The 26,030-nt window shown below is 44.6% G+C and overlaps 1 protein-coding gene across 3 annotated transcripts; it reads right to left on the reverse strand.

Annotated features, from left to right (window-relative positions):
- Window positions 1-9,317: 9,317 nt before the first annotated feature.
- Window positions 9,318-16,777, reverse strand: LOC142468236 (renalase-like). Of its 3 annotated transcripts, XR_012788604.1 has the most exons (3): window positions 16,651-16,777; window positions 10,190-12,619; window positions 9,318-9,393 (listed from the first exon to the last, which is right to left on the reverse strand). XR_012788604.1 is itself a non-coding variant. In XM_075574551.1 (2 exons), the coding sequence occupies exon 2, from the start codon at window positions 12,597-12,599 to the stop codon at window positions 11,412-11,414; it is 1,188 nt and encodes a 395-aa protein (XP_075430666.1). In that variant the 5' UTR covers window positions 12,600-12,619; window positions 16,651-16,777; the 3' UTR covers window positions 9,318-11,411. The 3 variants fall into 3 exon arrangements, 2 of the variants coding, with proteins under 2 accessions (XP_075430666.1, XP_075430667.1); XM_075574551.1 differs by having other exon boundaries at window positions 9,318-12,619; XM_075574552.1 differs by having other exon boundaries at window positions 9,318-12,619; window positions 16,634-16,705.
- Window positions 16,778-26,030: the final 9,253 nt, after the last annotated feature.

Genomic DNA, 26,030 nt, shown 5'->3' on the forward strand with positions numbered 1-26,030 from the left:
TTTTTTATACCTTTTTGTTGAGCAAATAGATATATACAGCTAGGTAAACACCCTATAGACAAGGTGTTTATAGAACCCCAGATAACATGCACTCTGACCTATGGAGTGTTATTGAAGTGCAGTGGGTGGGTTGGTGGTGGATGAGACGGATACAGTGACCACTAGATATAGTATATTGACTGGGTAGAGTAGTGGATATATATAGTATTGGGGATATAGGTTCTCGGTAGAATAAATAGTATACATCCAGCTATGATGAATTACTAGATTCGGTGTTGAAAGACAAATACTTTAATGGTAAAATTTAAAAAATCATCAAAGACCTAATAGGAAATGAAGACGAAAAGTAACTACATAGAAAGTGCACACAGTGTAGCAACATCATATTTATTCATTCTCTGCCTCCTCTCCTCCTCTTTCTCTCTTACAAATTGAAAGCATACGTCTTGATAATATAGCAACAGTTCTTGCATATTCAAATGACAGAATAATTCTTTCACACCAAAAGTAGCACAATCAAACCTTCTATCTTTGACATTGAATCAAATGACAACGAAATACACAAATATCAACAAATTGCCTTTCTAATATTCGCCGGCGTTGACATTTTAAATTAGCCTGAATACTCTGCGCCATTTTGCTTTCCTTTTCTCTTCTTCTCCGTCCTCCGGTTTTTGTTTTTACCGTTATAAACAGAACTCTGAAAATGTGGTGTAATTAAAATGACGCTCGGGAATCTTTACGCAAAGGCGGAAGGACCTTGTGTATAAATAGAATGATATAATCTGGACATCAGCCGCCAGGCGCTAGTCAGCGGTGCATGGGCTAATTCTCCTGATTTTCTTCCCAAACAATGTTGGTTATGGAAAAAAAAACAGGGCTGTGGAACGCCGAAAACATGCAGATTAGTGTGGCCACAAATATAACTAATAACATGATATCACTGGAAAATATCTGCAACCGGTTGGCATGAGGGGATAGGATGGTAGACAGGGGAAGTTAGGAGCAGTAAGAATGTTCTCTTTCAAGCAGTGGCTGGCGTGAATAGTACTGTGTCTAGTTTTATCAAATCCTACTCTGGAACCAAGCTCTTAAACTTAATTTAAGCAAGATTTATACAATATTAATGCTACAATGGGAGAAACATTGATTATAGTAAATGCAGTGGAAATATAAGTCGGTAAGCATTGGGTGTCCATGCCAAGCTATCAATGGGACTCCATACATAGAGGGTATGATTGTATTGTTCCAATCGTCTTCAGTTTAGCAAAGCATTTATTAGAGCCCCCAATAATTAGGACTACCCGCCCTCCAGAAACTAATAAAAATGTGATCCCTGACGAAGCCACTCATTGGTGAAACGCGTAGGAGGAGGAGCCAAGGGTCTGCGCTCTCATTTGGTACAGTGGATTGGAACTGCCAGCACTGTAACGTGCGTCTGTGAGGGCGGCACTTGTTATCGGCTTGTTTGCCTGCTAATCTGATACCACTACTGCGGAGGATCGCACAGCCCTGAGACAGCCGGGAAGGGTCATCGCGTCACATCCGGAAGTGACGTCACACCCGGAAACCCGGCGGGCTGTGCAGAGTCGGTTTTTACCATCGTGACCGGAGGTGTTGATTTGGGAGAAACATCGGGCCCCCACGAGCCATCGGCGGAGGTTGGGTGAGCACACTGAGCATTGGCTCAACCCACGGGCACCCCTCAACATCATATCCCCCTATGTTTTACGTATCCATCTGGGGACACTTCTCTGGTCACAAGACTTTGATCTTAAGCCAGGAGTTTTCTTGGTGATACCCCTCTGACATTCATTTAGCAGGAACTTGCTTTGATCGCCTCTCAGTAATGCACCTATTTTCATTTGTTTTTTATCGTTATCTTTTGATTCTATTTTGACATTTGTTGTTATTGTTTGTGATTATATTGACACAAATTATATAAAGGGGTTTTCTTACCAGTACCCTTTTGACTGCGCTTCCATATTTTTTTCTTTTATTACCACTATTACCAAGGACTGGGGTTCCTTGTTTTTAGGAAGCTGCATTATCATTTGGGTTCTGTTTTTTTTTAACACATTTTCTTTAGTTTTATGGTGTCAGACCCTACATGCTCCGGATTGGTTCATGTCACATTATATATTTTATATTAATTTGCATTATTTTAAATTATTTTTATAAGAGTTAGTATTCCAAGTTGCATTTATTATTTGGCGCACCCACTTTTTTTTCTCTTGCTTTTGTTTAATAAAAATGTGTGTTGGTTAAATGTATGGTTTAGTGGACTCCACACACCAATTTAGCACAATGGAGCTGCTAATGGTTTGTGTTTTGGAGTAACTCTAGGGTAGTGTTTTTCAACAGCGGTTCCACAGGCATCCTTAAAGGGTTCCAGGCCATTTACAGGTAATTTTAAAAATGTAGCGAATACAGAAGAATTTACAATAGATCTGATCTCAGACACGCTATTAGAGAGGGTTGGGGATCCTTACAATACATTTGATCTCAGATGCGCTATTAGAGAGGGTTGGAGTTCCTTACAATGCATCTGATCTCAGACGCGCTATTAGAGAGGGTTGGGGTTCCTTACAATGCATCTGATCTCAGACACACTATTAGAGAGGGTTGGGGGTCCTTACAATGCATCTGATCTCAGACATGCTATTAGAGACGGTTGGGGTTCCTTACAATGTATCAGATCTCGGACACGCTATTAGAGAAGGTTGGGGTTTCTAAGAATTTTACAACACAATTAGGGGAGAATAAGCATTGAAGGCCTTGAAGACATACACAGGATAATTGTATAATGCAGCATGTTCAGCTGTAGCAACCACTGCTGCTTTAGGTGAGAAGCAAAAACATTGCACTAAATGTTTCAGCTTCTGTCAGCAAAATAACAAGCGAAACGTCCCTGGATAATGTTACATGTTGGCAAACAGGAAACACACGTCTGTGAGACATGTCGTTTTCATAGCGGAGCTTTCATGTGAAGTGGAGAGTTTTAGGGCTTCTTCCCTACAAACAATCGGCTGTCAGACTTCCCCGATACACTGAGTGTGAATGGAAACAAGAGGGAAATACAGGGAAAGTGACAACTAAACCTCGCGCACAATGGGATGCGGCGTTTCAAGCTGCTCATATCATCATCATTGTGAGACAGTGCAAGACCTTCATCCAAACCAGGGGAGGCCAACTCCAATCCTCAAAGGATACCAACAGGCCAGGTTTTACGGATATCTCTGCTTCAACACAGGTGGCTCAGTCAACTGTGCTGAAGCAGGGATATCCTTAAAACCAGACCTGTTGGGAGCCCTTGAGTACTGGAGTTGGCCAATCCTGATCTAAATGGAGGGTTTGGTGGCCCACTATTGTATTGTATTGTATGTCTTTATTTATATAGCGCCATTAATGTACATAGCGCTTCACATTAGTAATATACGTGGTAATCAAATAATTAACAGATAATATAAATAACAGGTCATGGGAATAAGTGCTTCAGACATAAAAGTAACATTAAGGAAGAGGAGTCCCTGCCCCGAGGAGCTTACAGTCTAATTTGTAGGTAGGGAGAACGTACAGAGACAGTAGGAGGGAGTTCTGGTAAGTGCGTCTGCAGGGGGCCAAGCTTTATGTATCATGTGTTCAGAATATCCACAGTGCTATTCATATGCTTCTTTAAGCAAGTGTGTCTTAAGGTGTGTCTTAAAGGTGGATAGAGTGGGTGCTAGTCGGGTACTGAGGGAAAGGGCATTCCAGAGGTGTGGGGCAGTCAGTGAAAAAGGTTTAAGGCGGGAGAGGGCTTTAGATACAAAGGGGGTAGAAAGAAGACATCCTTGAGAAGAACGCAAGAGTCGGGATGGTGCATAGCGAGAAATTAGGGCTGAGATGTAAGGAGGGGCAGAAGAGTGTAAAGCTTTAAAAGTGAGTAGAAGAATGGAGTGTGAGATGCGGGATTTGATCGGAAGCCAGGAGAGGGATTTCATGAGGGGAGATGCTGAGACAGATCTAGAAAGAGTAGAGTGATTCTGGCAGCAGCGTTTAGGATAGATTGTAGGGGAGACAGGTGAGAGGCAGGAAGGCCGGACAGCAGGAGGTTACAGTAATCAAGACGGGAGAGAATGAGGGCCTGAGTCAGAGTTTTAGCAGTCGAGCAACAGAGGAAAGGGCGTATCTTTGTTATATTGCGGAGGAAAAAGCGACAGGTTTTAGAAATGTTTTGAATGTGAGGGGCGAATGTGAGAGAGGAGTCGAGTGTGGCTGCATGCTTGGGCTGCTGGGTGAATGATCGTAGTTCCAACAGTAATGTGGAAGGAGGTAGTAGGGACAGGTTTGGGAGGAAGTATGAGGAGCTCTGTTTTAGCCATGTTGAGTTTAAGGCGACGGAGGGCCATCCAGGATGATATAGCAGAGAGACATTCAGAAACTTTAGTTTGTACAGCAGGTGTAAGGTCAGGTGTTGAAAAGTATATTTGTGTGTCGTCAGCATAGAGGTGATAATTAAACCCAAAAGATGCTATTAGGTCACCTAGAGAGAGTGTGTACAGAGAAAAGAGAAGAGGTCCCAGGACAGAGCCCTGAGGTACCCCCACAGAGAGATCAATAGAGGAGGAGGAGGTGTTAGCAGAAGAGACACTGAAAGTACAATGGGAGAGGTAGGATGAGATCCACGATAGAGCTTTGTTCCGAATACCAAGAGTATGGAGAATGTGAAGGAGAAGAGGGTGGTCCACGGTGTCAAATGCTGCAGAGAGGTCGAGTAATATGAGCAGAGTGTAATGACCTCTGTCTTTGGCAGCATGGAGGTCGTCAGTTATTTTAGTGAGGGCTGTTTCCGTGGAGTGAGCAGTGCGTAAGCCAGATTGTAGAGGGTCTAGGAGAGAATAGGTGTTGAGAAAATGGAGCAAGAGAGAGAATACAAGACGTTCAAGGAGTTTAGAGGCAAAAGGCAGTAGGGAGACAGGTCGATAGTTAGAAAGACAGGTAGGGTCAAGCTTGCTGTTTTTGAGTAATGGTATGACTGTTGCATGTTTGAAGGAGGATGGAAAGGTTCCAGAGCAGAGGGAGGAGTTAAAAATGTGTGTGAGCGTAGGGATTATAGTAGGAGCTAGAGGTTTTAGGAGATGGGAGGGAATGGGGTCAAGAGGGCAAGTAGTAGAGGGAGAAGAGGAGATCAACAGTGACACATCCTCCTCTGAGACAGTGGAAAAGGAGTCAAGGAAGGCAGGAGGAGAGTTAGGAAGAGGTGTAGGATGGGAGGAAGAAACAGAGGGGATGTTCTGCCGTATGGATTCCACCTTTTCCTTAAAATAGTCAGCAAAGTCCTGAGCAGAGATGGAGGAAGGAGAGGCAGCTGAGGGTGGTTTGTGTAGAGTATTAGGGCAGTTTTTCCCTGCAGTCACCAGCATAGCCAGGCAAAGGGTGCTTTTTAGACCTACGTTCCCTTCACTTAGATTGGAAGCTCTTCGGGGCAGGAACTCCTTTTCCTAATGTTACTTTTATGTCTGAAGCACCAATTTGCATTTTGTGCTATACTAGTATGTTACATGTATTACTGCTGTGAAGCGCTATGTACATAGAAGGCTCTATGGCACTATATAACTATAGATATACGTACATAGCAGCAACAGGTCCAAAGCGCAAACTTTCTCAAGATGTTACATGAAAAATAAAAACACAGAAAAGAGATATAGTGCAAAAACATTTAGGTCATGAATGGGCAATGGTCCAAAACAATGAAATTCCCACTTACGTGGTCTATGGGGATATTAAAGCGTTTTCCAACACAGAGTGGACTCACACAAAACTCACACAAAATCTGTATCTCTGTATGGGTGCAGGGCAGGATCTGTATCTCTGTATGGGTGCAGGGCGGGATCTGTATCTCTGTATGGGTGCAGGGCGGGATCTGTATCTCTGTGTGGGTAGAGGGCAGGATCTGTATCTATCTGCATCTATTCCAGGAATAATATATTCATAGTTAAGTTATGGTGGGTCAAAAAAAGTAACAAAAACCCTCCACAGTAAAGCATATAGCAAATGGAAATATTACTGTTTGCTCATTTGCATGTTTTAGACAGGTATGCAACCCCGCCTTTCACCATTATCACCCAGCACACAGTGCTTCCACTGCAGCAAGGGATTCTGGGAAATGACATGCAAATGAGCACACAGTGCCACCTCAAAACCATATGACATGGTCCCCTGTAAGCTAATGTTTGCTGCATATCACAACTTTTTATTACAGCCTGAGTTAATATGCATAGCCAGCAAACCCACCCACAGAAAGCCGTTTCGACCTTAATGGGTCTCATCAGTGTTATGTTGTGTGTGTGTGTATATATATATAGATCTTAAAATATAAAATCGAAAGGTTGGTACTAGCTGCGGTGAATCTGATTGGTCCTCAGCCTCTGGCCAATCAGATTGGTGGGTCTGACGTCACCCAACTGCCACTCTCTTCCCCCTCGGCCACACACACACACACACTCTCTCTCTCCCCCCCCCTCACCTCCCTGGCGCTCACTCACTTCCCTCCCCTCCCCGGCGCTCACTCCCCTCCCCGGCACTCACTCCCCTCCCCGGCACCCACTCCCCTCCCCGGCGCTCACTCCCCTCCCCGGTGCTCACTCCCCTCCCCGGCCCTCACTTCCCTCCCCGGCGCTCACTTCCCTCCCTCCCCGGCGGGGGGACAGGCAGTGGGCAGGCAGCCTGAAGCAGCCTCGCGGCGCCGAGTGCCTAAGATGGCGGCGCCCGGAAGGACCCCCTTCCTCCCTCGCGGCGCCGAGTGCCTAAGATGGCAGCGCCCGGAAGGAGAGGTGACATATCTGTGTGTGTGTGGGGGGGGACAGGGACACTGTGTGTGTGTGTCACTGTGTGTGTGTCACTGTGTGTGTGTCACTGTGTGTGTGTGTGTCACTGTGTGTGTGTGTGACACTGTGTGTGTGTGTGTCACTGTGTGTGTGTGTGTCAGTGTGTGTGTGTGTGTATGTGTGTGGGACACTGTGTGTGTGTGTGTGTGGGACACTGTAGGGTAGGGACCAGAGCTGCACATGGGGGGGGGGGAGAGGAGTGGAGAGAGAGGGGGGAGCAGAGAAACATACAGGGGGAGTGGAGAGGAGGGACACAGAAATTTTAAGCAACCCCCCCTCCTGTCCACTGTCCCCCCCTCCTGTCCACTGTCCCCCCCTCCTGTCCACTGTCCCCCCCCCCCTCCTGTCCACTGCCCCCCCCTCCTGTCCACTGCCCCCCCCCCTCCTAGCGGGAAATTGAACTCACGGGCAACGCTGGGTCTCTCAGCTAGTATATATATATTTTATATCAAATCATTTTCACATTTGCCTCAATTGGGAACTTTTGTACGTGTGTGTGTGTGTGTGTGCGTGTGCGTGTGCATGTGTGTGTGTGTGTGTGAAAAAGTAGCAAGCAAAGTAGATATCCAGAAAGGCCTGGTGCTTGTCCCATAAATAATGTACGCAAAAAAATTATTTTGTGTCTCTTTCAATACATTATTTTGCTGACTTGCTTCTGAGTGCTGTCTTTCTTTGCTGTTCTGCTGCATGGTCGGTCTCTCTCTCTCTCGTCCCTTTTTTTGTCATACATACATACATACTTATTTACCAGAGAAAAAGTTTGTGCACCCCTATGATTTTGGTGGCTGAGGCACAGGGAGATAAAGTGACTTGCCCAATGTCACAAGGCGCCGACACCGGGAATTGAACCAGGCTCCCCTGCTTCACACTCAGTGTCATTGTTCTCGGTCAATGTCTGTACTCACATGACTTAGTAGTTGGGTTGAGCTATTTAGGTGCACACTCCAGACTAAATTTTAAAAACGGAGACACACCGTAGAGAAGGACTCCCCAAATTCCACCCTCGAGGAGTCCACATGAATACCCAACCTGTTGGTTGCCCTTGAAGACGTACGTACCTTGGAGAGCAGCTCTGACAAAGATACATGTTTTTTATGATGGAGGTGTTGTTCCACAGCTGAACACTGATCGGTACATAGAACGTGACGGGATGCTTTTTATGACCGGATTTATTCCTTTTCCTGGTGTTTCACCTATGGACAGTATTCAAAATATTATGCTCACCGTAAGAGCATGGACTGGTTTCAATAAACCTAAAACATGCCATTTCAATCTCTTCCCTGCAATCCTTTACTGCAACGGCGGTTCAAAAAGTATTTTATTAGGGCAATTTAACAAGAGGTAAGAGTTGATAGTTGATGTTATTTTGCATAACACTTGTTGTAGAATCATGTGGCAAAGTTATATCTATGTATCTGAGTTTTCTACTGACACACAAAAAAATCCATTTGCTTGTTAATAACCGTTTTCTACAACAGTTGTTGGACCACGACAGTTAATTCACTTTGCAAATGTAAATAAGATCTTCAAAACACAAAAAAAAACCTAACCACACAGTAATCTTCGTCAAAACATGAGCATTTAAGTGAACTTTTAACAAACGTGTGTGAAGTACATATGTTTTGTTCTTGCACTTATTTTTCCCCTAAAGTTATTAGGGCACTTCTGGATTCATGCATCAAATCACGCATCCCCATGCTATAGACCAGAGGAGCACAATCTTTTCCACCTGCTGGCTGTCCCCTCTCCTTGCCCCCCCCCCCCCTCCCACCCCTCCTTACCTTGGCTCTGGCGTCCTGTTGCTACTAATATTAATAATAATAGTAATTTATTTTTATATAGCTCTGGCAGTGCTGTACAAAATCATTTTACAACTTCAATACACATCTACCTTAAATGGTGTTTTATTTAAAATGTTGATGCCAAAGATACAAGCCGCCAATGGAATCCCAACCACATTCACCCATTTAAAGTACTGTGCAGATAACAAATACTAATATAAAATCTATAAAAAAACGATACACATCGGCTAGTACAGCCACCCAGGTGAACCGAACTGTAAAATCCATTTGCATACTCTGTACCAGGCAACTTAAGCTCTTTCTTGTCAGAACAATACATTGCTTGCCAATCAGGCAGTGAAAGGGTTAAGACAGGTTGATAAACACAGATCTGATATGGGAAAACCCAAATAACTAACAGAAAAAGGAGCAAATATCTAATATCATCAAAGAGAACCACATTTAATCTCACATGAGACAGTCCATCAAAGCATTTCCTGTTAGCTTGCTGATAACATCTGGCCACAATGTTTTCATCTGGGACCTGGCTTGATTACAAAGTCTCTCCTCGTGGCTGGTGCAGAGTACCTGTAGATACTAGACCTCACACACATGCTGAATGCAGAATTGTCATTCCTCGGCCTGGTAACAGCTCTGTATGGAGAGCATGTTCATAATATCTGGTGCTTTACAATCCACGGTTACACGTTGGAGACTTAAGCCGTTCTGTCCGTGCCTAGAACCTTCATTTATAAGACAGTCGCTATTAGTTTAAACACTAATTCTCAGCACTGTCATATACTAATTGAAAAGAGCATCTGGTTTGTGGCTCAGGTGGAATATACGTTCATAGCCTCATATATGTATAATGTGTAGGTACAAAACGTATATAGTGCGTCCACTAATGACTTTTTGTTTTTTTTAAAGGATTTCTTCTTTTAATAATTGTAGCGAATAACATCTAAATGAAAAAAGACAACATAGTAATTCAAATATAAGAAAGAAATATTCTTGAATACAATTGCTATTCACAACTACGTTAACGTCACTTGAAGAATTCGAATTCAGGGTGCTTAAATGTAGTCAATGACATATCCCAGGATGCTTTGATTTATTATTACTATGTACAACAAACATTGAATAACCCCTCAAGTGTTTGCATGTCTTCCACCGGTCCCCTATCCTGCCTCATGCACCCCGTTTCACAGTGGTTAAGTTGCCGACAAGGATTCTGGGTAGTGACATGCCGGCGTGCCCCTGCTAGCTTCCTATTCACTTTATTACGTGGATTGCCCAGAGCTTTATCTCCCATTCTACATTACACACGGCATGGTGTCATTCCCTCTGTTTAATGTTCTGATGTCAAACTACGCACTATTTCCTGTACCACACGTCTTTGGAATTTACAAATAAAAGGGAAACACCGGTGCTGGTGTCTTCAGTTCTGTATTTTGTTTTCTTAGTATGACGGACGCTGTACGCAAAGAAATTGAAGCAGTGTGAGATTTCATGCTGTTACGAAGAATCACATAAGATTACCTTTCCCCGTGTCCTGCTCTATATTTTCTGCGCAGATGGATACAGGGCAAATTCTTCTATTAAACCAGACCTTGGGAATCAAGTATGTTTTAAAATAGGAACACCGAAACCATCAGATTAGACCTGGGTAACTCTTAAAGACGCGGAGAAAATCCTCTCGGGTTTAGCAGAGCTACAGGAGAGCAGAGATGATGGAAACCAAGCTGTGAAAGATTATATTGCTCAGTAAGAGAAGTGAATTAAAATATAATCTTTTAAAAAAGGTAAATCCACTCTGAAAACATTTAGCAAATGATTTTTACAAGTTCTATGAATGACAAAAATGTTGGCACTCACAAGGTCTTAAAGTAAAGATTTTTATTAACTGTAATAAATTTAAATTCTTCTTTACCTAAAGCTGCAGTCTAAGCAATATCCTACATGTGTATTTAAAAAAAATAAAAATCAGTTATATACTTTGAGAAAATACTTGTGGCATTTAAAAAAATAAAAAACAACTCTAAATGACATTTTAGAAGTAACAAGCATTTTTTGTTTCTATAGCAACCATTCACAAAGTCACATCTCCTTCCTCTTCTGAAACAGGCTCTGGCACACCTATTTTTGACCCCTGCACTCTCTAGCAGTGCACCAATTGTATCTAGTGACGGCCTGGTCACATGATCTTCCTCACAGAACTTTGCATCTTTGGTCCTCTTCTGCTACACTGACGGCCATTTAGTGAACCCCCGAGCCGAATCTTTGCCGATCGATCACAGGAGAATGGATTGATTGGCAACTTAGCTAATTACTTATCATTGGGTGAATTGTATTGATGCACATATTAAAAGGAAATAATTTTTTTTTTAAAAACGGCAGCTTAGACTGCTGCTTTAAAGACCTTGTAAGTGCCAACATTTTTTGTGATTCATTTCATACGCGGATCCCACCGGGGTTTTGCTGGTCGTCGACCCGTAGCCGTTGTATACATCAGTATCAGTAGTGCTCCTAACCAAGGACATTTTACAAGTTCTACCCACCCTATAAAAAATAAATAAAATAAAAAAGGTGGCAGAATTCGGAACATTGTTTCATCTGAAGCAAACAAAACCATTTTGAATCCATGTCAGGATTTTGCATGTGCTCTCAACACTTTATGTATGCATTGTTGATATATTTTAAAATTAGCAGTCATATGTTATTGTTACATATATGGTTTTATTTATCAGCGAGGGCAACCTTACTAATATTGCGTTGCAGGTTTAAAGATCAAACTTTTGTTTGCAGGAAATGAACCAATAGCTTCAGTCTCCAGAGGAGCTAAACCGCTTTGCAAACCAACGTCTGTTCTTTCACCTTTCACGTGCTTGTCGATGACTTCAGCCAGAGCCAGGCCACTCAAAGCTGCCCCCTCTATACACGGACTAACTAACCAGTCTCCACAAATACCTACATTGTGACTTGCCTTGAAAGCACATTCCTCTCCCTTCAGTGCATTCAGCGGGTTTGCTGCCCCCCACAACTGCACTTTGGTAAAACTAGGCGTTACAGTTTTTCGATCCAAGCCAGTTACCTCGGCTAAACCATCCAACAACAAATGGGTCACTTCCTTCTCTTTAGAAGGTGGTATATGTTCTTGAGGTACCTTATGGGTAGCACCAAAATTCTTTGTACTAATAACAGTCCAGCAGTGCAGGTTGTTTTCGGCACTGTATTTGTCGGTGTTATTTCCAATCCAAGATACATTGGGGTGCTCCACAAATGCACCATCATAGCCAAGTTCAATCTTATTGGGAAAGGCTACTAACAACACCCAAAGTGAACACAGCTGCATGACGCTAGTCTTGGGCGATAACACTGGACCAAACTTAACCCTCAGAAGATTGTGGATTTGTGGCACACCAGAGTCAGCCATGAGCCTGTCTGCACATTTTCCATTGTGGGCCACTACTAAATAATCAAACCAGCCATGGTCATCGACCTTCCACTTCTTGATAACTGAGTCCCAATGTACGTTGTTGATCCACACATTTCCCTCCAGTTGGACAAGGCTCGAAAGACATTCGGGTATTGACTGCATTCCTCGTGTCCCAATAAAAGCCTGCAGGTCCTGCACTTCATTCGGTTCCGTTCCCTTTTTAAGTTTAACTATCTTCCCAGACCAAACTTTCACTGCCTTCTTGGTGTGTAAAAATGATACAATCTTGGCAAACCTGGGGTCGCTCACGGTGAAGAACTGGACGGCATGGTCAAATATGTGCACTTCACCACAGATATTAATGTACCTGCTACTACACCGGCCTCCTGGGGCACGTTTCCCAGTGTCAAAGACTTTGGTGTTAGCCAGTCCCAGCTGGGATAGCCTTGCTGCGCAAACCAAGCCTGAGATTCCTCCACCAATAACTGCAACCGAGGGCTCGTTTCTATTCATCCTCAGATTTCTGGCAAACCCTAAAGGGAATAAAAACAAGTCCATGACTAGAACAATGACATTTAGAAGACCTATTTAATTCAAATCTATAAAGGCCATTGTGGAAGATCGCAAACAAGTGTAACACGTATGCTGTTCTTCATTGAATTGTTATAGTGTCAATCAGGGCACTATATCATGGAAACTCTTGTTGACTTAAGTTGGAGTTTGGAGTCATCAATTCCTTGGCAATGAAATCGTGATGCTGAATTGAATTGCTCTTTTTGACACTTGTTCCGAATATACGTTTTACATATGTTGTTGCTCAAATCAAATTATCCCAGAGATGGGGTGGAAATTTGACGTCAATTATTGCAGTTTCTAGAGGTCCCGGCTAAAACACTCATTCCCCGGAGACCAACATACCAAAGCACATGCAGGGTTTGAAAAACCAGTCTCAAAATGTAACATTATAATGCGTATCATCACATTAAGGCAGCGATTCACAACTACAGTTCTCAACCCCAACAGGTCAGGTTTTAATAATATCCCTGCTTCAGCACATATGGCTCAATCAAAATGACTGAGCAAACTGATTGTGCCACCTGTGCTGAAGCAGAGATATCCTTAAAACCTGACCGGTTGGGGGTACTTTAGGACTGGAGTTGGACACCACCGCCTTAAGGAATTCCATGCGTAGGAAGTTTATGCTTCCTGATGTGTCCTATTAAATACCATTATAGAAGCCTATTGATTTTCTATAAAAGAATCCAACACCCCTAATATAAGAAGAAAGCTAATTTTCTAGGGGGTTATTAATTAAACGGCAAGGGTGATGTCTGGTGTGCTACTGCGCGGAAACTCCCACCAAAGTCAATGGAAGTTTCCGTACGATCGGCCCCGATCTGCACGGTCACAGTTTAATGAATAAATCCCCTAGTGTTTCGTGTTTAAGGGCAGACGAATGAAGAAAAAAAACACCAGACGTGTCTTGCTGGCTTCTGCCTTCATATATCATTACAGTTGAAATGAGGTAGATTGGCGTTCTTTCTTTAATAGAGCTTCACAGTGGTTTCCGTAAGTTGGTGAGGATTGCACAACACTCTTACCAACTGCCACGCCGGATATATTTTGCAACCTTGGCTGCCCGCGCCCCATTCTGTGCCGGAGAGTTCTGCTCTGTCCCATGAGGAAGTCTGAGGCTTGCAGACACATTTAATAACAGAAATGTGAAGAACTGGCCGATATGGTTCCAGTTATGAGTATTGGTCTGTGCTACAGCTGGAAATACAACTCCCAATGGTTTCCGCCCACCGTACAACATGTGACTGGTGGACGTTCTTTGCATTATTAGAAACCCAGGGTCAGCAATAATCTAGGATGGGAATGACAACCACCAAAAAATGCTGTCTCAGCCCATCAGGAGATACCCAAGCCTTGCAACTTATTTGTCTTGCCTCAACCTCTACCACGCGTGTTGCAAAACATACATGCATTGTGTACTGCCTTGTAGGAGAGCGTGTTAATCCATATATAACCAGCTACTTAATACAACCACCACTATTCATGTATTTTTATAAGCCTGCTAGGATTGAGAAATGAAATATGCTAGCAATTACAGCTTGTGGGAAACTTCATTTAGACATGCTACCCTAAAGGGACTATTAATATCTACAATGTTTTTAGTATCAGAACATTCTTCTCAAGTTTGGAGAACAAGTAGGTGGGTGTGAGTTTTGGCTTTCACAAAGTACACACCTCACGAATATATGACATACAAGAGCACATGCTGCACTGTGGTGGTTTTGAGCGCAAGCAAACTAAACAAACGCTCGCTTAAGGGCCAAACTGGTTCAATAAGGCACTGGGAAAATAAATAAATGTAACTCCCTTAGGGGTGAAGGGCGATGTGCATATTGCAAAGCCACGTTTCACCTTAAGCCCCACTAACCTACATGACAAGTCAGGTATCACTCATTTCAATGCATAACTCATCCCAGCTCATTTGAAACCAGAGGAATGTAGTATTTGGAGCAGACTGTCTTGCTGCTGTCATTATTGCATGTAATACTAACATGTAACATTCTTGTTCATTAGACATTCTGTCAGAGTTAAAATGGGTCAGTTTAGTTATTGATAAGCCCAAGGCAACCGGTCGTGTGTAACCCAATGACGTAGAAGCCTGTATGGAGCTTAACCTGTATCCCAGGGCATTGCAAGAGTGTCTCGATGGTTTCTGCTGCGCTAGAACCATTCGCTAATTTATTTTGATCTCTCCATTATAAACTGGACTGACTTGATTACAGGCAGTCCTCAGTTATCCAACGGAATCCGTTCTGGGAGTAGCGTTGGATAGTGAAACCGTTGTAAAGTGAGTCCCATGTTAATCAGTGGCAGTGAGCGTTGGATAACACATTCCGGCGTCGACAAACGGCCCATAGAGTTGCGTTGTAAAGTGTTGGATATGCCATTCGTTGTAAAGTGAAACGTTGGATAACGAGGACTCCCTGTAATGGTTTGAATACCTGTCCCCTAGACTACAGGAAGCAGATAAATAATTGTTTAATAACCTTCCAAATTTCACCACATGAAATTGGCAAGCAGAGACGATTTGTAGATATTAAAATCAAGTTAAAAAAGTGTAATGCCGTGTAGAGGTAAGTACAGTGCCTAAATTACCATGACTGCCCGTTAAAACATCTCACGCAAGATTAGGTTTGTAACAGATCATGTAAAAAGCTGCTACAATGCAGTTTGCTATAAATACATTAAAACTTGCTTTTTTTAATTGAGGAGCGAAGAGAAGGTTTTGCAGGGGAAAGGGGCAGCTAAGCGCTGCATCATGAGAATCATTTATTACATCCTAGATTCGTTTATTTTGTACCCAGGACACACATGAAAACAAGATGCACATCTCAATGTATTTTTGTTCCTGGTAAAATATTTATCCATATTAGAGGATGGAAGATAAACACATTCACCCCGTGTAGTACCAACACTGCATTATAGTCGCCAACCGTTGTTGGCTCCTGTGACAGTCTGGGGCTTGGGTCTCTGTACCCTCTGCTCCTTCTCAAGTATCTGGATGTCCCCTGTGTCAGTCCTTCCCTGTGTCACTGTCCCCTGTGTCTGTCATTTTCCGTGTCACTGTCCCCAGACTCTGTCCTGCCCTGTGTCACTGTCCCGTCTCTGTCCTTCTTTTGTCACTGTCTCCACCCTTCACTGTGTCACTGTCCCCAGTCTCTTCCCTTCCCCGTGTCACTGTCCCCAGTATCTGCCCTTCCCCGTGTCACTGTCCCCAGTCTCTTCCCTTCCCTGTGTCACTGTCCCCAGTATCTGCCCTTCCCCGTGTCGCTGTCCCCAGTCTCTTCCCTTCCCTGTGTCACTGTCCCCAGTATCTGCCTTTCCCTGTGTCACTGTCCCCAGTCTCTTCCCTTCCCTGTGTCACTGTACCCAGTCTCTGTCCTTCCCTGTGTCACTGTCCCCAGTATCTGCCCTTCCCTGTGTCACTGTCCCCAGTCTCTGTCCTTCCCTGTGTCACTGTTCTCAGTATCTGCCCTTCCCCGTGTCGCTGTCCCCAGTCTCTTCCCTTCCCTGTGTCACTGTCCCCAGTCTCTGCCTTTCCCTGTGTCACTGTCCCCAGTCTCTTCCCTTCCCTGTGTCACTGTCCCCAGTCTCTGTCCTTTCCCGTGTCACTGTCCCCAGTCTCTGTCCTTCCCCGTGTCACTGTCCCCAGTCTCTGTCCTTCCGTGTCACTGTCCCCAGTATCTGCCCTTCCCTTTGTCACTGTCCCCAGTCTCTTCCCTTCCCCGTGTCACTGTCCCCAGTATCTGCCCTTCCCTGTGTCACTGTCCCCGTCTCTTCCCTTCCCTGTGTCACTGTTCCCTGTCCCAGTCTCTGCCATTCCCTGTTAGTCTCTGCCCTTCCCTGTCCTCAATCTCTGTCCTATCTGCTCCTTCTCTCTGTCCTTCCCTGTGTCACTGTCACTCACTGTCACACACAGGATATGACATGGGATTCTGGGCACTTCCTGAAGTTGTTATTACAAGACTCACAAGTATCCTTTATCTACCTGCAGCAGGAAATCAACAGACAAGCCCACGCGACTGCTCAGCAACACTGTAACTTCTTGGCAGTCACACTGCTTCCGGGGAGACAGCAGGTCATCTCCCAGCATGCTCCGTTTTGTAGTTTTCTTCCATTATAAACTGGTGCATCTGAGTAACTCCTCTGCTGCCAGATGGGCCACCAAGGTCAAAGTTGCACAATTTGCATTCAGTCTCCGCTCATGTCAAGGTCATTTGGCCCCAATGCAAGGGCAGTGATAACAACAGCAATGAGTGATACTTACTATAAGGGACGATGGGTGAAGCATCTCTGCAGGAGATGGCTATGGGATGGACATGGGGAATGCTGGTGCTGCTAAAAATGCAATTATTAGACAGGAATCGCATGACCAGCCAATTATTATAGTCTATATAGCATTGGTATTTTCTGACAGATGGTTTATTTGCAGGGGAAAAGATACAGAAAAAAAGATAATTTCTAAATGACTATAAATAATTCAGCCTTCAAATACAGGGGGCGAAAAAGCATATCTCTTATCTTTCTGACACTTAAGTATTCAGCCCTAATCCTAACACTGTTTACATTTAGTTTATGGAGTTTCTTGTTGCTTCCTAAATAAGGATCCAGGACTCGGGTTCCCCTGAGTTCAACCCACAAAAATAGCCCTGCTTGTATAACAAAAAACATTTATGTTAACCCGTATACAGCTAGGGACCAATGTACCAAACATGGGGTTACCAGGTGTCCTGTATTTAACCGGACTGCCCTTTATTTGTACACTGTCCAGTAAAAAAAATTAGAGGTACAGTAATACTGGACGTGTATGTGTCTGGTATTACCACTCTGGACATGGTGACCCGACCGACTTGGGGGTGAGGGGGGGCGGGATTTCCCTGAGCAGGGCTGTTGTTAGGGGGCTGGGCAGCTTCCTCCATTCTGATTGGCTGCATTACCCGGCAGCAGCCAATCAGGAGGAGGTGTCAGGAGCCTAGGGGTGGGGCCAAGGAGAGGAGGAAACAGCATTGAGCGGTGAGAGGGGGGGGGGGGGGGTTCAACCACATTGCAACTTTCACCATAGTGTCCAGTATTTTTTGGAGAAGTCACCTGGCAACCCTAACCAAAAATGATAACAGGAGTTCACACAGAAATAGCCATCAGGATGAAAATATTGATTTCACCTAAGTAAAAACATGTTAACTCACTTTTGTTGGGTCTGATTGATTTTTTAACATTAGTGGAGAATCAATGATAAATATTAGCACGTTTCCATTCGAATGTAATTTTTTACGTGCCTAGAGCCCCACACAACATTAGGCACATGAAAATGAATCCAGGGGTGGGCAACTCCAGGACCACCAACAGGTCAGGTGTTAGGGATATCCCTGCTCCAGCACAGGGGGCTCAATCAGTTTCTCAGTCTGAGCCACTGTGCTGAAGCAGGGATATCCCTAACACCTGACCTGTTGGTGGTCCTTGAGTTGCCCACCCCTGGAGTTCTACACCAAATTATATAATCTAAGGACACAGAGTAACGATTCAGAGCCCGATAGATTAGAGGTAATCACAAACTACCTTGATGACTGCAACCTTCCCACACTAACAGACGAAGAAAACTCCGCCCTTAACTCCAAAATCTCAAAAGCAGAGTTGACAGCAGTGGTGAAAACACTGAAAACCTCCAAAGCCCCCGGCCCCGACGGGTTCACTAATGCCTATTATAAGAAGTTTTTACCCATACTGTCCACACACCTACTGAATATGTTTAACTCATTCATGGAGGGAAACCCAATTCCCTCGTCAATGTCACTGGCAAACATTGCTATTATACATAAGGAAGGGAAAGACCCTATGCAATGTGGGAGTTATAGACCAATTTCCCTCCTGAATAACGATCTTAAACTATATAGCAAGATCCTGGCTAACAGGCTAAATCCAATATTACCTAGGTTAATAAATCTGGACCAAGTGGGGTTTGTCTCGGGGCGTCAAGCCTCAGACAATACCCGCAAAATAATCAATATAATTGATCATGTACACCTCACAGGCACCAAGGCAATGCTACTGAGCTTAGATGCAGAGAAGGCATTTGATAGAATTGATTGGCTATTTCTCAATACCACAATGGAAAAATTTGGCTTTAACGAATCCTATATAAAAGGGGTCCGCACCCTATACCAAAATCTATCGGCCCTCGTAAGATTGCCAGGTGGGAGCACCGAAAGATTCCAAATCAAAAATGGTACGAGACAGGGATGGCCACTATCCCCCCTCCTCTTTGCTCTCACTATCGAGCCTCTGGCATCAAAAATATGAAACAATATAAATATCCAAGGCATAGAAATAGGAAAAAAAAATAATCTGATTACCAATTAATGGAGTTGGGCTGCCTGGTAATATTTGGAGATGTCTGGGACACCCATACCGCCCCTCGCTCTAGATGCCAACAGTACCGACCTGGCTATCCTGGGTCTTTTGCCCTGCCAAATGAAATTGAAGAATCTGTTTTGGATGTTCTTTAGTTCAGAAACAGGAACGTGGACCGGGAGAGTTTGAAAAAAATATAATAGTCTAGGGAGTATGTTCATCTTTATCGAGATTATTCTTCCGATCCAAGAAATCTGGTAACCTTCCCATTTATCCAGGTCTCTCTTGATTTTGCCAAACAGAGCCGGGTAGTTATACTGATATAAGGATTGGTAGTTCTTTGATACATTCACTCCCAAATATTTAATGTATGAAGAACTCCATCTATAACTAAAGTTCAATTTGAGCAATTTCACTTCTGATTCTGAAAGACTCAGGTTAAGGGCTTCAGATTTGTCACTATTTATCTTGTATCCAGATATTTTGCCGAAACCTAGTTCCCTTTGAAGGTTAGGAAGGGAAGTTTGGGGTCTGGATAATGACAAGATAATATCGTCCGCAAAAACCGAGATCTTGTAATTTGTTTTTCCTATTTCTATGCCTTGGATATTTATATTGTTTCGTATTTTTGATGCCAGAGGCTCGATAGTGAGAGCAAAGAGGAGGGGGGATAGTGGGCATCCCTGTCTCGTACCATTTTTGATTTGGAATCTTTCGGTGTTCCCACCTGGCAATCTTACGAGGGCCGATAGATTTTGGTATATGGCGCGGACCCCTGTTAAATAGGATTCGTTAAAGCCAAATTTTTCCATTGTGGTATTGAGAAATAGCCAATCAATTCTATCAAATGCCTTCTCTGCATCTAAGCTCAGTAGCATTGCCTTGGTGCCTGTGAGGTGTACATGATCAATTATATTGATTATTTTGCGGGTATTGTCCGAGGCTTGACGCCCCGAGACAAACCCCACTTGGTCCAGATTTATTAACCTAGGTAATATTGGATTTAGCCTGTTAGCCAGGATCTTGCTATATAGTTGAAGATCATTATTCAGGAGGGAAATTGGTGGATTCCTATTGGCCGTCGAGGTTGATGACGTCACCCGCCACCCGAACCCGGTAGTAGGCAGCGCAAGGAAGCGTTGGACTACATACACAGACACCATCCGTTCCAGTTGAACAGCTGTATATCACTGCAGGACCCAGAGTGGTCAAATCGCCTAATTTACATCTACAGTATGTGAGTGGCCTGAGCTTCTTTGCTCTATTTTATGTTTATTAAACTGTGTTGCACTATATTTTCTTCTTCTCTCTTTGTAAATCATCCTGGGAGTTCCTGCCTCCAGATTCCCCGTGTGATCACCTTCAATAAAACCAGTGGAGGTTTTGCGCTTTGAGTGCTTCTGTATCGTGCCTTTATTGTAAAGAAGAACTTTGTTGCTGGTGAACGGAGCATCAGATTTTAGGAATAAAAACCAGGTTTGCAAAGGGCAAAAAAGAGATTTCTTAAAGTGATTAAACCCAATTAAATTCCCCCAAAAATGGCAATCACTGCGGACTTTAATAGGTACAGGCCATAAACAATATATACAGCACTGTACCTCCCAAATAGGTGAAGATGGATGGTATGTTGGTCCTCCTGGAAGCGAAGGGGTTTGTAATTGACAGTTTTGGTGATATGTTTTTGTTACTCTGGATGGCAGAGCCTGTGCTGCCAGGCATTTCCCAACTTCTGCAACTTCATTTCAATCAGGTTCAAAGAAAAAAAATGAAAAAAACGAAAAAACTTTAGTGGAAAAAAAAAAAAAAAGAATATTTTTCTAAATCTTCCCTGAAACAGAATATCCTCGTACAGACTTTTTAAGGATTCGAAATGAAGTCCAAAAAAATCAGCTTTTATGCAGAACAACGGTGTTCTTGAATTAAGCCGTGTAAAATATATCTTAATGGGGATTTCAACACATTTCTCTTTGATTTCACTAGGGTTACGAAAATAGCTCTTAAGACATTTAAAAACAACTAGTCAATGAGTCATTCATTGTGGAGGGGGGGCAGCTACTTTTACAGAAGTAAAAAAAAAATGTAAGTACAAATTTCACTCTTTTCTCTATTCCCCCGGTGACCGGGAAATGATTTCATTTCGGCTCCACCGGGGATGGCCTCGGCTCACGATGTGCCGTACAAGGTCGGGATTTTGACAGGAGAAAAGGTACACCTGTGTTGGCAGTCACTACGTGGTAGGGAGGTGGGATGGGCTATTTGATATCCACGGTTTGAGGCCTGAGTCGGTAACCTCGGGAGGGCTGTGGGAGGGTTGAAGAGGGGGCTTTATTATGTGGGAAAAACTCAATGTACTCCAGGAGAAAAGCACTCAGTGTGAAAAAGAAATATGAAAATATGCACCATGGGCCTAATTTTAAGGCGCTTTGAAAATGATCTTTTCAAAAGGGACCTGAACGCCGGCTACTGTAATGTTTATGAGTGCTAGCCCTGTGTTTATAAATACAGAGTGTGTGTGTGTGTGTGTGTGTGTGTGTGCGCGCGTGTGCGTGTGCGTGTGTGTGTGTGCTAGCTCTATGGAGAGGTAGAGAGGGAGAAAGAGAGAGAGGGTAAGAGTGTGAGAGAGAGAGGGTGAGAGGGGTAAGAGTGAGAGAGAGAAGGAAAGAGTAAGAGAGTAATAGAGGGTAAGAGTAAGAGAGAGAGAGTAAGAGAGAGGGTAAGAGAGAGAGGGTAAGAGTGTGAGAGAGAGGGTAAGAGTGTGAGAGAGAGGGTTGGAGTGTGGGAGAGTGGGTAAGAGTTAGAGAGATAGGGCAAGGGTGAAAGAGAGAGAGGGTAAGAGTGAGAGTTAGAAGGTAAGAGTGAGAGAGATGGTAAGAGAGAGAGAGAGAGAGAGAGAGAGAGAGGGTGAGAGAGAGAGAGAGAGAGAGAGAGAGGAAGAGAGAGAAAGAGGGTAAGAGTGGGAGAGAGTAAGAGACAGAGGGTAACAGAGAGCTTGCGATTTCTGTTTTGCGACATTTAAAGGTGTAATCCCAGCTGTCCAACATTTGTTTTAACCCTTGTGCTGCCAGAACGGCCACAGTCCAGGGCCATCCTAACAACATTAGGGGCCCCCGGGCAAGCAGTGCACGGGCCCGGCCTACACAATCACTCACCAGCCTCCCACGCGCTCACTAGCAGCAGCAGGCACCGAAAGTGCTGCACAGCTAGGCTGCGAGCGGCTGTGACGCGAGCGGGGGTTCCATTTCCGGGCGGGGGAGAGCGAGCCGGGGTGCCGGGCGGGGGGAGAGCGAGCCGGGGTGCCGGGCGGGGGGAGAGCGAGCCGGGGTGCCGGGCGGGGGGAGAGCGAGCCGGGGTGCCGGGCGGGGGGAGAGCGAGCCGGGGTGCCGGGCGGGGGGAGAGCGAGCCGGGGTGCCGGGCGCCGCGGCGGGGGGAGAGCGAGCCCTCTTAGCTAGACTTAGAATGGTGGGCATGCGTGGTGCCCCCCTATGCTGTGGGGCCCCCGAGCAAACAGAATTGCCGGTATAACTGCTCCGGACCATTCCTATGCAGTACGTGTTATAGGATTTGGCAAGGTGAGTGAGGCGTGACAGGAACAGATTAGTATAAGGATTTTAAAATCAGGTTTGAAAGGCGGGCCATTTTCCTTGGGTTTCTAATCAGATTTTGTGCCCATGCAATCTGTGTCAGAGTACCTGTGAGGTAAAGGGACTGATAAGAGAGAGATAAGGAGCAGAGACACTCACGTCAGGTTACAAGTATTTCAGCTTTCAGCAATCAATTAAAAAATATTTATCTGTCTTTTTCTTCTTTTTTTGATGGCATCAATTAAGGTTATCAAACATATCCATTTTATTCGTTAAATTGGAGCGTATATGGCGCCATTGTCGTCCCAAATTATTACAAGGATGATTACCTTGCCATTAACCTCTGCACTGCCAGAGCCAGGCAACGCATTGCTCAGTTGAAGAACGTCCCAAATCAGTTTGTCACATTATAGTCCACTCATAGCGCCAAAGATCGCATTAGATCTACAGAGATGGGGAACTCCAGTCCTCAATGGCCACCAACGGGTCAGGTTATCAAGCTATCCCTGCTTCAGCACAGTTGGCTCAATCTACCTGTGCTGAAGCTTGGATAGCCTGAAAACCTGACCTGTTGGTGGCCCTTGAGGACTGAAGTTGCTCACCCCTGATCTATACGATGGCCACTCTGTATAATCTCTCTAATGAAAGAAGTCTCTGCTTGTTCTATTAGTACATTCCATATCTACATATTTTTGCCAAACTGTTGTTAATATTATAAATTTAAAAAAAAATTGCCTTTGGAAAAGCTGCAGGGTTCTCCCCAAAGGATCCCCCCCGTCCACCACCCCTGCATTTTATTTCATACAGCTGAACTAATTTGATGAAAGGCAAAAACAGAATCCAAAGCCAGGCCAAATACGTACAGTTCCTACCTACAAGCCGTGCTCTGCCTCTCGCTGGGCCAAAGCAAACACATGTCACTTTCTAACATGACAAGACGGGGTGGGTTTGGGTTACTAAATGAAGGGGCTGCAAGGCATTTATAACAGGGCTAGTCTATCAAAGCTTCTATCAAACTTTACAGACAGGGAGGGAACAAGCCACATACGCTTGTCCACGTTGTTTAACTAGAACCCACGTCTTCTCTCCTTTTACTGAAAAGCAGACAGGGTGTTTTTAAGAGACTTGTTTGAAAGCCGATTCCGGCCAAACATGTTCAACCAAATTCTTCCATGCCGTAGATCAGTGAGTCCCAACAGGGGGTACGTGAGGTGTCTCCAAGGGCGTCATCGTGCGCCGCAAACAAATAGGCCGTACCTCTATGTGGCAGGCCATAGAACGCGCGACCAAGCGCGACCGCGCGACCGCGAATCTCGGGCCAGAAAAAAAAACACATTTGTCTTTGCCGCGCGCTGGCCGGGTCACGTGCGGGGGTTCAGCCAACGAGGGCCAACCTCTCACGTGACATCGCGGGCCACGAACCCCGCCACGCCTCCCGATATCCTTCAGCCACAGCGCATGTTTCGCACGCGTGGCCACTTTAATCGTGACCTTAATCTTTATTCTTAAAATGCTTGCATACTTCCAACTGACTCCATGTTAACAGAAAATGACCGTTGTTATCAGAGCTGGAACCGAGCAGTAAATAGGAATGCAAAACCAGGTCTGGATCAGCATCACGTTCTTGATCTGGAGTTAGTTGGCACGTATGTGTCGTGCATATAAATAAACAAGACTCCCGTGTACATACTGAGTTACTCGGCTGCAAAAAAAACAGAGCCATAGTCTTCACAGAAAAGGGGTGCCGGTGAAAGTAATGGGAGTTTTTCCTTTGATAAATTGGGGTACAATTCTTTTGCACAGACTTTGCCCTAGTTCTGCAGCCGGGAGATTTCAGGGGTGACCAAACTCAGTCCTCAAGAACCCCCCCCCTCCCCCCCAGGTCAGGTTTTATGGATACCCCAGCTTTAGCATAGGTGACTAAACCGGGACAGTAGCGTAACTGTGTTGCTGCTAAATACCGCGACACGGGAGAGCGGCCGGCCAGCGCTGGATGCAGGGCCCGGCCGCAGGTCAGGCCCAACTTCCGCGTCCGGCTTGCCGAGCAAGCGGGGCCTCTGTTTGCTGCGGGAGTGCGAGGCCTGGCCTCACACCAATGATCACCCCTCCCCCCGCCCCCCTCTGCTGATGTACCTGTCGGCCCAACTCCCGTATCCGCCCCGCGTAGCCACAGCTTCACTGACACAGGACCAGACTCAGACGTCCCCCCCGGCACACAACAGGTAAAATGATTAGAGGGGGACAGGATTGAATGTGAGGGGGAGAGAAATAGAAGGGCGGAAGAGAACGAGGAGCTGTCAGAGGTGGGCGGTGGGGGGGCAGTGTAAGAGAGAGAGGGGGCCCCAGTGGAAACTCTAGAATTATTTTGCCTTCTTTATTTGGGAGGCCCTTTTTTTTGTTGGGGCGCCCATAAATTGTAGTTACGCCACTGAGCAGGGATATCCTTAAGACTTGACCACTTGGTGGCTCTTGTGGCCTGAGGTTGGCCACCCCTAATAAATAAACTCTCTTTACATCATACCCTCCAGCTGCAGCTATTTAACAGGTATTTTACCTATTATTTATCTCCTGTCCCTATTAAAACCAGGTGTACCGATGGTACCTGTCCCTACCAGTGTGTGAGATCAGAGGAGTTCTCCACTGCCTGACTCTTATTGGTTGAAGCTCGGAACCTTCGGCTAATTATTTGGTGAAGAAAGTGACTTAATCTGACTGTTTTAAATGTAGCTATTGACAGTTGAAGTTTCATATACTGTAGTACAAATGAATGTTGCCTCTTGAGTCATCCTTATCTGATCCCTTTCCCAAATGTTGCTTATCTCCTATATTTGAGGTTAGCTTATTAACACCTCTATTTTACTTGGTAGCCAATACAAGCACCTAATAAACTATATTTTGTCTTCAGGCCATATCCCACAGACCTGGAAAACAGCCAGAGTTGTCCCACTATTCAAAAGTGGGGACAGAAACATTGTCTCCAACTACAGACCACTATCTCTTCTCCCAATACTATCCAAAGTCATGGGAAAATGTGTACACTCCCAATTAAGCCATTACTACAGTATACCAAGACAAATCTCCTTAGTCAACTCCAATCTGGCTTTCACCCAAAACACTCCACAGAAACTACTGTATCTTAAAAAGGTTTGCAATGAGATCCAGTGTGGAACGGAACTGGGACCACTTTCTGGTGCAATATTCCTAGATTTTGCAAAGGCTTTTGATACTGTTCATGTTATCTTGTTAAACAGGTGTCAGCGCTCTGGAATAGGGGAACATGCTTTAAAACTGGTTTCACTCTTACCTATCATCTACAGTTTGTAAGGGATCTTCAATACACATGTATGTGGATGACACAATCTTATATGCACACAGCCCTAACCTCTCCGACCTTGGACACGTACTTCAATCTCATTTTTCAAGACTTGAATACCGGATG

The sequence above is a fragment of the Ascaphus truei genome, chromosome 17, assembly GCF_040206685.1.
Source record: "Ascaphus truei isolate aAscTru1 chromosome 17, aAscTru1.hap1, whole genome shotgun sequence".
Classification (NCBI taxonomy): domain Eukaryota; kingdom Metazoa; phylum Chordata; class Amphibia; order Anura; family Ascaphidae; genus Ascaphus; species Ascaphus truei.